Below are 11,980 nucleotides of genomic sequence, written 5' to 3' on the forward strand. Positions count from 1 at the left end.
AAAACAGCACTACAAGTCAGGGTGAGAAGGCATGGATGAGTAGCTATAGCTTAATCGAGCTATCCTTCCCAAAACAAGCATTCTTGCTCTGACACCACTCTGCCTATATTCTTCAGTGGAGGCACGGTGAATACCCTGTGTGTTTGCTTCCTTACCTTTGGATCCATAGCTCGTCTAACGTTGTCTTATCAGAGTTTACCGGAGGTGACGATCCCTTATGAGATAAAACGTTCAGAGGCTCTTTGAAAGGCTCGTTGTTTTTGAGTGAACCTGTGACATAAGAGAAAGCCAAGAGGATGTTAAAAGAGTAATTTTCTTAAAGGTCATCTTTACTTTTACCATAGGTAGTGGTTTGGTGCTACCAAAAGGCAACAGGAAGACCACACACATAAAGACGACTACATTTTAGCTTGGATTTTCAAACAGGATTGAAGTGTCATCAGCTTGTATACTGCAAGATTGTACAGCCTTTGTCACAGCTGCAAATGCAATCGAGAAAAGGTGAAGGTAGATATACGGTATCAGGCCCTATGTATGCGAGTAGCACTCTCACTAATGAAAATTGGGTCCCAACATTAGTGATCTTCAGTGCAATTCTTTGAGCAGAAGAGGTTTAGCTCTGTGTGCCTGTGCATGCCAATATTTGGTTTCCCAAGACAGGGCTTCATTACTGCTCTGCTTTCAGGCACACAGTAGACGTTCAGTTTACTGGATAAATCAAGGCTAGATTTGGGTGAGACAGGAGCTTTACTTTTAACTCCTTCTCCAATTTCCCTCAGATGAATCTTTGATCCTTTCACAGGGAGCCAAACTTGTATTATGTCCATGGCTTACTACTGCAGTACTTGGCAGGAGAGGATGCATCTCACTTTTCAAATGAAACCTCCTGTTGTTTGAGGCCTGTTGATAAATGGCCTTGTTGGTATTTATTAGAAATATTTTGGTCTAAGTCATAATTCTGTTTGCATTTAAAACTGGTGACAGCACAGGCAGGTCAATGCTCTGACTGAAGCCAGTTTCTGACGCACTCTTTTGATCAATGCTACGGATTTTCAGAGGAAAAGGGTGAAATCCAGACTTTTAAAACTCCCTAAAACAGTGCCAAGGGATTATGAAACGCTAGTTTGAGTTATTCTTTTTGCCTTTTGAACAGTTTAAACATTTTATCCTTCTGTCAGAGGAGATTGCTTAAAAAAACAAACTCTTCCAGTTAAAGGAAAGCATCTATTATGTTTTACAGCTCCTAGGCTATAAGCCAAAGCTAGGCTGGTGCAAAGGGTGCCTATGTAATAGCCTTTCTCTCTGCTGGATTTACATTCTTTAACATTATTTTTCTTGTTCTCATTTCTTGAATCTTTATTTTTCCTGTTTTGTATCCTACTCTGTGTTTTCCCCTGTATTTTTCCCTCTCTTACTTTCTTCTTTCCTTCCCCTCCCCCCAGTCGTTCCCTAAGCAAAATGAGAACAGGTTAACATTTGAGCTTTAGTCAGACTCTTGGATAGCTGCTGCTCAAATGGGTTTGAAGTCAAGATAAAAGAGCTCACCCATCCCTTGCTTCCATGCACGTCAGCAAATGCTGTCAGAAGAAGTTCTTGCTACAAATGAGGCTGGTGTAGAGGCACCCGCTGTCCAGTTTCGGGGAGAGGGGATGGAATCAGTGGAGTAGAGGGAGAGGGTAGAAGAGCTGCTTACACGATCCTAGCTGAATTTAAAAGCTGTAGCTCTGAGCTGGACTTGCTACAATCATACTGGAGAAAGAGCTATTGCTCCTAGCCCAGGTCCTGCTGTACAGACTGGAGAAAAGAAATGCTGTTCCCAGTGTGTCCTGCTGAACAATTGCAGATATGGAAGAAAAAGCCCTGTTTGGAACAGATCCTGTTTCAGCAGTGGTAATACAGAGAGGGGGGTGTGGGAGGGAAGCGCAGGTCAACTTCTGTGGATGCTCTAATGAGCTGCTAAGAGAGAAGCCCTTCTTTTAGCTTGTCCTTCCTCAATGACACTGGCTAGACAGGAGGGATGTCCTCCTGTGCTGTTGTCCTGATGCCATGACGCTGCAGATGTATAAAGAAGGTGCGTCCTTCTGTGCTGGTCCTGCTGCAGTGGCAGGAGCAGGTAACAGGGGAGAGGGCCTCCTCAGCAGTGGTCTGGACGCTGTGATGCTTGGGGAGCAGGAGAGAGGGCGAGTCTCTTCTGTGCTTGCTTCGCAGCAGCGCTGTGGGAAGGCGGTGAGAGGACGGCTCTGCTCTGGTCCTGCTGCTGCACTGGCAGGGTGGAGAGCAGCTCTGCTCTGGCATAGGCGACGCTCAGTTTATCCACAAACCTCACTGACAACAGTAGCAGAATATTAAACAGGAGCTCTTTGCTCTGCTGCTGTCTGCTTGGAAACTTGGAGAAGGGAGGGAACTTTCCTTCTGTCCATGCCATAGGGTTGAATGGGCCTTTATACTGCTGAAATAGCGTGTCTCCCTTGGCGAGGCAGGCAGGAGACACCTATTTTCCTGGGGACATTTCCCAGACCTCCTTTATTTTGGGGTGGAGGGTGTCTGTTCTTTGTTTTCTTAGAGAACTTGGTGTGCTTTCAGGGGCTGAAGCGGTGTGTTTTACTACTGCATAACAAAGCAATAGCTTTCAGTGGCTTGCAGAGCACTCAAACTTCAGGAGTAGTGTTGTATCATTTGACTCACGCAGCTAGCCAAAGTTCAGAGTCCAGCGCATTGTTTCTGTTAGATTATAATCTGAAGATAGGATAGGTATCTTCACAGCAATTCGTTTTATTTTGCAAGGAGTTATAAAATTCAGTTTCTCTGAACACCTGGGAGATGAAGCAAAGGGCATTTTCTGTGTTCACAGTTCCAGGTCTCTCTCATTTAGCATTTAGATTAAAACCACTTCCAGTTTTTTCTTGCAGCCCTGTTTCCGGTGCTTCTGAGTGTGTTGTAATAGCTCCTTTCCTGGCTCTCTCTTCAGCTTCTCATATCTTCTTCTTGTTTCTTTCACAGACAGCTGCTCAAACAAGGTGCCAGCTCAGTGAAAGCCTGGCTTTGCAGTCAAGCTCTATACTGTTCATACTCGGAGAAAGCAACTTGTTCCATTTCTGCTGAAGCCATGGCTGACTGCATGTATGTTCTGGATGGTGTTCCTGTTATGTCAGCCTCCTAGTTCAAAGGGAGCTTAAGTGTTTCTTACAGCTGTATTCAATGCAAGGTGGCAGCAACTGCATTTTCAGAGAAGTCTTGCTCCCCCTCTCGTAACAGTCCATTGCAATCTCCACAGGCCTGGTCCCTAAACATACTGCTCTGGTTTTGCTGACTGTTTTCATCTATACGCTGCTCAGCTTGCCATACAGTTACTTGTATAGATCTCGCTACTTTTGAATACGTCCTTTCTGTATGCTAAAGAAGTTCCTACTTCGTTGACAGCTTCATGTCTTTCCCTGTTTAAATTATTTTTCTCTTAGAGAGCAGAGGGGTGGCAGAACAGAGTCCCACATTTGTTTAGATTCTCTGCCATGAAGCATGTTTAAACATCCAACCATTTTGCATTTCCAAGCCGAGCAAAGAAGGATGGCATCCCTCTGCCACAGGGCAGGGGTGTTCTGTAATGTGCTGACCACTGAGCTGCTTTCTACCTTCCCTGTCCTTTTTCTAATCTCATCGACTCCTGTAGTTCCTAATCTCACTGGAAAAGGAAGCATAATGCTGTTTGGGTCAGTACTCACCTGTAGCACGCCCCACGTGCATTGCCTCTCTCGAAGTCTTTCTTTTCTCTCTGCTCGGCAGCCTCATGGACCGGTAGTACCTGGAATTTCTTTGAATGGCAATGTAATGTGTGTGCAAGTCCCTCTCATGGGTGACTGGGTTAGCACCTTCTGACTCTTCCTCACCTTCAGAGACTGAACCTGACTCTCTCAGTACCTGCTGAGAAAGGCCCTGCCAGAGCCCACTGGTGGAGAGCCTGTGGGCGGCTTCTCTCCCGTGCCCATCCATGGCTTCCAAATCTTGTCTCTATGGCAACTGAGATGATGGATCAGCAGCAGAGCAGCAGAAGACAGGTAGCCTCCACAACTCCATCAGCTTTATGTGAATTAGAGCTGGAGACGGACAAACAAAACACAACAAAACAGGAAAGGAGAGGACAAAGTTCTGGTTAGTTCAGAGGCTGTAATGCATCATCTGTTTAGGATAATGGGGACTTTCCAGGATTTTTTGTCTGAGATCATTCTGAGATCATCACCTTACAAGCCTTATTCTAACGTCCTGACATTGCTTTGACGTGCTTATGGTTGTCCTGCCATGACACATTGTAGTGCTACAGATGTTAGTGGAAAAATGTCGTATTTGCTGAGTTGATGACTACTCCCTTTTGTCTCTCGTGAGCGGTAGATTAGTAGTCAATTTAGAGTGGATACAGGTAATGGCCATGTCCTTGTTTTTGAGGGTGAAAATGTTATGGAATAGAAAGTAAAAACTGAAGAGAAAGCTCTGTTAATCTGTCTATTACCTGTGTACTTCTCTTTGTAATAGAAGAATTAACACCTTTTACAGGGCTGGGTGCCTTCTAACACTTATTAACACCACTCACTCCTGCGGTGCAGATAAGTGCAGAAAAATCCATAACTGTCGAGAAGTGAAGGTAGAAGAGACAAGATTATGTAGCAATGGAGAGTGCAGAGACTTGGTTTTGTTTCCCAGAGTTGCCCTCAAGTGCCAGTGGGGGACTTCAGAACAGGGGTCCCGCTGCTCTGTGTCGGTACATGGACTATGTACTCCCAAGCTTTTTTAGGAGGCAAACCACTACAACACCAAACAGCAGTTGATCTTTCCACCTTTTCGCAAGACTGGGTAAAATGTGAACTGATTACTTAAGCATTCACTGCTGGCTTTGTCTTTGTGAATTCTTACAGCTGTCAAAGCCTTTCTAAGTACATAACGTGATTTTGTGACTGATGGGGTTATCATGAAGAGTAGAAAGAGATGCTGTATAGGAAATGTGAATATAAAATTGACAGTTCTCTGAGAGAAGGGCATAAAATAGTGCAATGGATTAGTCATTAGATGCTGCTTTGAGAAGTTATATGTATCACTGGTTTGATACATTACAGTATATCCATTATACAAGGTACTCTAGAAGGTAAGTGTCTCAATTTTTGTTCTGGGTCTTCTGCAATCTCTGTGAACCCATGCGTGTCACAGACCTTTTTCTTGCTTGCCCCCAGGGTCACTCCAGCTGACCCTGGGACATCAGGAACAGTTGGGACATCATCTGTGAATCCTCTGCTTTCCAAAATTTTTGAGGGCCCTGGGTTTTATCCTTATAAAGGGAGGGTCACTGCCTGAAATCATGCTTCTTGGCTCTACAGATGAGAAAGTCTGCTTTCTCCTTTCATAACCTGAACCACAGCATGCAGCTCATAGCTGCTAAATTTGGATCCTGACTTCAATTCTGCCAAGACTTTTGGACTGTTTGGAACTGGTGGTTGCTCTGGGACTGTTTCCAGTGTTACTGGAAGTATATGAAGGACCCGTTTGTTGGTTGTGGTGTTAAGTTTGGTTTGTAAATTACTGTGAGGTATAGAGATTCACTAAGCCTGTTTCTGTTTCTGTGGCTGAGTGGAACAGCGAAATAAAAAGAGCTGCTGTTGGAGACAGCTTGAAAAGAAAGAAGAGGCTATTTCTTTTCCTGTGCCTTTCTTACTGTCCCATGACTAAAGCCCCAAAGGCTTGATCCTTGCAACTGTGGTGCAAACATTTCTGTTAACTGGACCACAATTAATATTACACCTATAATCCTTCCTAACCCTAAACTCTAACAATCACTTATTTTATATTTATTTCTCTTCTATAAACTGTTTTATGCCTTGCCACTTGAGGCGGTGAACAATCTCCTCTATATCAAAGTTCCTACATGCTTCAAGTGGCCATCCCTTGTCCATGTTACTCAGACTGGGGCAGAGACCTGTCTCTTTTTTGTGGCCTTTGCAATGCCGACATAGTTTGCAATGCTTAGCAAATTGCTGCTGGTGTTTTCCTGAAAAATGAGTTAAAGTTTTCACAAGAGCTGCTCATCAGTTGGGAGTATTTTCAAGCCCATGTAAATCTCCAAAGGAATCATTAGGCCAATAGACGTGCGCATGTGTGCGTGTGGGAGTGCATGCATGCATGGAGAAGACTGTTTTCCCCTTTCACTTACCTGGTGAATATGAAAGTAGATGGATGTCGTTGTTGGGCTTTTACAAAGATACTTGGAAGAGAAGGAGCCTTCTGCATGGCTAAGTGAAACTCACTCAGCTGGGTTGCCCAAAGACATAACTGTGTGTTCAGTAGCCCTGTCAAACCAGTGTAGTTATCTTTGCCAGATACACTTTTTTTGGTCCACCAGAGGAATGAAGGGTGTCCATCCTGAACAGTTAGCTTGCTGTCAGGCTACCAAACAGTCCCTAACAAACAAGATGTTTGACGAGAAGTCAATATAGCAGTGGATGAGAGAAAGACTTGCATGTTTTCTAGGAGAGGCAGGGGTGAGGGGGCACTTGTTTATTGTGGTGGCTATATATTTTTTTTAACTTTCTTCAATGAAGAGTTCAAAACCAGAATGTATTTCTGAAGGCAATGCTTCTGATTCCAAAACTGATACTCTAAGAAATTATTGAGAAACCATTTACTGATATGTCAATCAAATAGTCCTGGCTTTTGCAGTTGCTTTAGGTGTGTTGAAAACTAGGGATAAGTTTAAAGGATTCAAATTTAGTATTACATTATCCTGGTAGCAGTCAAGCTATTCAGTGACAGAGAATGAATGATTCAAGCAGGTGTGGACCATAACTATCCCTGTCTGAGTGTTTGTAGTGAATTTTTGAAGAAGGTATTCACCTCTGATAGTCACAGGCAGGTGAGTGCCAGGTCTTGCATCAGGAGTAACCCATCCCATATACCTTGAGATCACCTGTCTTGCTGCAGCGTCACCACCTACCTGAATGTGCTTTGCAGGCAAACATACTTCCCCATAGTTCAAGAAGACCAAAGTAGCAGCCTGTAGGGAAAAAGAGAAAGATGACAACAGTAAAACCAGCAAGTGATGGACATAGAGCAACACTAGAGAGATGCATTTTGACTCAAACATAATTCAGCCTCCAGGAATTTGACTCTATAGAAATTTTACTTGCCAATGTAAAAAAATGGCATTTACCAGCAAACGCCATGAATTTGGTGTTGCACAAGAGCAGCTGAACTTGAGGACGTTAGGTAAAATGCTAATAAAAATTGTAAAAGGGACTGAGGCTCCTAGAGCAGTGTGGACCTGGACACGTGGATGTGTGTGGGAAACAGGGACGGCTGCTGCTTCTGGGAGGGTGGGACTGGATGTGTTTGCAAGGCATGGTTTGGCTGTGAATGCCAACAACTAACTGCTGGTCCCTACTGTACAAAGAGAGTGGGCTGATAGGGATTCAGAGGGTATCAGGTGTATCAAAAGAGCAACTCTGTTTAATCAGTTAGATCTAATCAAAGATAAGGATGTTTTTAGTAGCAGAGCTGCGGCCTGAAAGTTGAGATTGCAGCTGTGTAGACCTGCAGGTATTTCAAATGGATTTAGTCTGGGCAGAGTTTGGGCCGGGAGTCTGGAGCAGGAGGTTTATTCTAGCACCAGTTGATCATCTCTCCCTTTTTGCTCATCCCGCGACATGCCAGGCAGGCGCAGCTGCACAAGCCGTGGTAGAGGCAGACTGTGTGGTCTGTCGCTGGTGGCAGCCCGGTGGGCACTGGAAGGAGAGGGAGCTGCTGGGGGCTGGCAGCCCTGGAAAGTCAGGCTGGCTGCCTCATCTGTTGCTGAAACAGGAGGGGTGCAAGCGGTGCCTTAGCTGCTGGGAAGAGCTACCTCCTTTCCCCACCGAACCTGCTGCTCCACACGCCCTGACCCCTCTCGCAGCAGCAGTTTTCCAGGGTTCCAGCGCCGCAGACCATGGCCGCTTTGCTGCCCCTGGTAATTTGCTGCCCTGGGTAATGGGCTATTTTGTTATGCCTGGTGCTGGCCCTGAGCTGACGGCCTCTGTCTCTGGGAGGATTTCTTCCGCATGCTCCCTTCCACCCCCACGAGGCAATTGTTTGCGTGGGACTTCGCTCGCTCCCTGCACTCAGCCTTCCCTGTGATAGAAGGGGTGCGGTAGGATGAGACTAGTGGCTCTGCTTGCTGGTGGATCCAGTGCTTCATCAACTACTGAATTCCCCTTTAAAATGGGGAAGTGTATTGTCTGATTGAAAAGTGTTAAGTACTGCAGTAAGTAAGTATATACTTAAAGAATACTTAATGATTTTGAAATGAAAAATGCTCAATTTGCCAATGTTATACAATGTTGCCTAGTCTGGAAGGGTAATGAAGATTGCTTAATTAATATTAGAGACAGGCTGAAATCTCCAGCTATGCAATGCAGGAAATAACAGGTATGAATACAACTTGACTGTATGGTTGTTCTGTATAGGGACATACAGTCACAGAAGATGAATTGCCCTTGTCTGATTGTCTAACGTATCCCTACCACCACCAGGGAGAAGATAACAGTATTGATGTGCCTGAGTGGCCACACAAAATATGCAAGGATTGTGTCCCAGCAGAAGGCAGGCAGGTGCTTTCAGCACAGAGGGCAACGAACCCCTACACTGAGTTATCTGGTGGTGTGTTAGCTTTGCCATCACCTTAAATCCATCCATGACTGAATGCCCCTTTAAATTATGTATAGCTCATTGGAAAGTTTTGGGGCTCAATGCAGAAATTACTGCCTTGGCTGTAGGGTTTTTATGCTGTCGAAAGGCAGAAGGTCATATAATCTTTTCTTCCTTTTTATGTGTTGAAGTTGTTTCAAGTATAAGCCCTATTAATGACTCATCTGGAAGGTTTTGCATACTGAATGTAGGGATGCACTTTTCATGTATATTTGATGAACCAGATGGAGCTCTTTTAAGAAAATATTTTGTCTTCAAGCCCTCAAAGTTAACATGGCTCCTTTAATATTTCTTCTTTAAATACAATCTGAATGTACATGCAAACGCCGATTTTGCTGCACCTTATCAGTTTCTTTCTAAAATGCTTTAATTATTTTGAAAGTCTTACAGGCAAACTGAAAACAAACCTCTGCCTCCCACCGCCATCAGTCCCCCATTACATCTCTGCTCATGTATTAGGATTGATTTTTTTTCCCTCTTCCTTGGTTTTAAGTGGAGTGGAATGTCATCTCTAAACTATTTCACTGTGCATCATAATGAGGCAAAAACAGCTCTGTTGGGATGGAGCACAGTCCAAAATCCAGCAGCAGGCCTTAATCATCAGCTGCCGTTCTTGCTCACGTGGGTGCCAATCCCTTAAGGAGTGCCACGCGCGGGTGGGCCCCGCTGAAGGCACTGGGGCTCCACACAGGCTCAGGCCTGCATTTGCATCGGGAGATATTTCTGTCTGAGTCAGGGGAATAGTAACACCCACAGACTCAGCCCTAGGCTCTGGCAGATTTAGCTCTCAGCAGATGTAGCTATGAATTCATTTAGCCTCATCAGTGGTTTAAGCTAATGCACAGACTTTAAGCCAGTGTAAAGTGAGGCACTCTCACGTGTCCTGTTGAGCCACCCCTGCTACAGGGGGACTAACTTCCAGCAGAAGGATGCACAGGGCATGGTAACACCTTAACCTAAAGCCATCGGGCCCTGAGCTGCCTGACTATACGTATATTTATGTTTTCATTGTTACTGTTTGGGATAACCCTCCTTGGAACTGTTAACAGTCCTGACCCTTTCTTTTAGATGGTGGCAAGAGACAGTTAAGCACATGTTCCTATCCAAAGCAAAGGTACATGACATTTCACAAAGGAATTTGAACTATTTAGGTGCAAGGCCAAGGTATTATTTGATTAAGGCACAGGGGTGGAGAAACCAGGAGGAGCATGAGAACAGACCAACCAGAAAGTGAGACACAGACCAAAGGGGTTCACAGCAGAAGTCAGAGAAAAGTAGACAATATGTTTGGGGCTGGCTGAAAGAATATCAAATTGTTTGACCTTACATTTCCAGAAAACAAACATTTTGTACTTATTTTGTAAATAAGATTGAATTCTATTACCAGTCCTAACAGAATCAAACTACAACCACTCCAATTTTGAGATAGTCTTTCAGGTGAGAAAGGTAACAGAATGGTTTTATTGCCCTGATTTAGTGATGGTACCTTATTTATAGCAAGCAAAACCAAGAGAGAATTATGCAGTTCATTACACGCTTGTGACAATAAAACCTTTATGTCTTGCACATATGTTACAGAGAACCTGTTTTAGAAACACTTCAGAGACTAAAAATAAATACATTGAATTCGTTTAATATAGCCTCCAAAGCCATGTGCTTTGGAGACACCATGAGACCAAGCGAACAGGGCTTGGAAAGAGAAACCAGTACATTTAAAACAGCTAAAAATTACTCAAATGGCCTTGCTAGATATAAAAATGTTTCCAGAATTAAGTCTGGCATTGTGGGACCTTCTATGGGTAGAGGTAAGCATACGCATGAAAACATAGACACAAAACGACTGTATCCTATAAATGACTACTTACACATAACAGAAAAGGATACATGCCTTCACACAATTCCCTCAGCACAAAAATGGAGTATTTATAGCAGCTACTTTGTGTTAATTAACTAATATATATCAATATATACTTAATGAATAACACTAAATAACTGCAAATTTTTCTGCTGCCAGGATGATTTATCTTTTTGACTGTTTACTATTCTTTATGAGTCAAAAATAATGATTAAAAATATGTGCTTTTCATCTCTGCTCATGGATGTACTTGTTCAATCCACGTATCTCAGAGTCGTCCAGCCCTATCCCATTGCATTCCATGCTTCATCCCCTGGGTCTCACGTAGTAGATGTAGCTATGGGCTACAGCTAAGACATGAAAGAATTCCCTCCTCTGGAGCTATTCTACATATGTGTATATGTACACACATATATGCATATATAAACACACAGGCACTCTCCAGCTGTGTAGGGGGAGTCAACCTAATTTTTAAAGCATACAGAAGAGCAGAAGTGGAAATCTACAAGCCCTTCTGGTTTTCATTATAAGCTCTTAAAACTAATTAAACAAAAACCTGACCTTATTTTTATTTCTTTCCTTAAATTAGTGCACATGCAATGGTGAAAGTACATCCCTGCTTGAAGATTTTGGGAGGGTCTTGAGAATTAGAAGGTATAAAACTCATCCTGTTCCTCTGATGTTACTGACATCTCGCTCTATACTAACAAGAACTCCTGCCTCTAGAGGAAGCCCCCTTTCGTTTTCCCTGCTGATTATGAAATTTTGTTGCCCCTGATGCCATCCCATTCCTTACTTCTGCTTTAGAAGATACTAGTGAAATTATTGCTAAGTAGCTGTGGTCTAAAACTCATGAGGTTTTCCAGGCTTATCCCTGGAAGGTAAGTGAATAATTAAAAAACAAATCACTGCATCTCCTAGGCTGGGGGGAGTACACAACTATCAACTCAGGGCTAGGTGCAAATCAAAGGACATAACCTCAAAGCATAAGATACTGATGTACTACGCAAGTACACAAGGCGGCCCTCAGCAGCCTGCCTAGCGATCTCTCCTGTTTTACAGGGTTACACATGGGAGTTGTGAGTCCTTGTTCCTTTTCGTTTGTTCTCTTCTGTTTGGACCATGTGAAGCCTTCTAACCATGGAAAGAATATGCAACATAAAGCTTACACTTAAAAAATTAAAGGACTCGGGTATAGAAAGTTTAGCCTGCGATGAAATGGTTTAGTCAAGAACACGGTACGAGAAATAGTGTCCTGGGTATAATGCCTTGCTGAAAGCAGAGACGTTTAGTAATGCCAGGATACTTAGAAGAGGAGGTTAGCAGATGTCTTGGTTGCAGCTTTTCAAGACAGACTCGTTAGTAAGCAGAGAGGCCCAGTGTCCCTGGGGCAGACAACACCTGTGCTGC

The 11,980-nt window shown here is 43.7% G+C and overlaps 1 protein-coding gene across 2 annotated transcripts in view; it reads right to left on the reverse strand.

Moving 5' to 3' along the window:
• Nucleotides 1–3,987, reverse strand: part of NGEF (neuronal guanine nucleotide exchange factor) — a 42,175-nt gene extending 38,188 nt beyond the window's left edge. The window contains exons 1-2 of one of the 2 annotated variants that reach the window (XM_075157996.1): nucleotides 3,720–3,987; nucleotides 156–270 (exon numbers count right to left, since the gene is read on the reverse strand). In XM_075157996.1, coding sequence (XP_075014097.1) covers nucleotides 156–270; nucleotides 3,720–3,987 — 383 coding nt within the window. Of the gene's footprint in view, nucleotides 1–155; nucleotides 271–1,545; nucleotides 2,280–3,719 lie in introns of those variants that run through there. The other variant, XM_075157993.1, reaches the window with a different exon arrangement.
• Nucleotides 3,988–11,980: the final 7,993 nt, after the last annotated feature.

Source organism: Calonectris borealis, chromosome 9, assembly GCF_964195595.1.
Source record: "Calonectris borealis chromosome 9, bCalBor7.hap1.2, whole genome shotgun sequence".
Classification (NCBI taxonomy): Eukaryota; Metazoa; Chordata; class Aves; order Procellariiformes; family Procellariidae; genus Calonectris; species Calonectris borealis.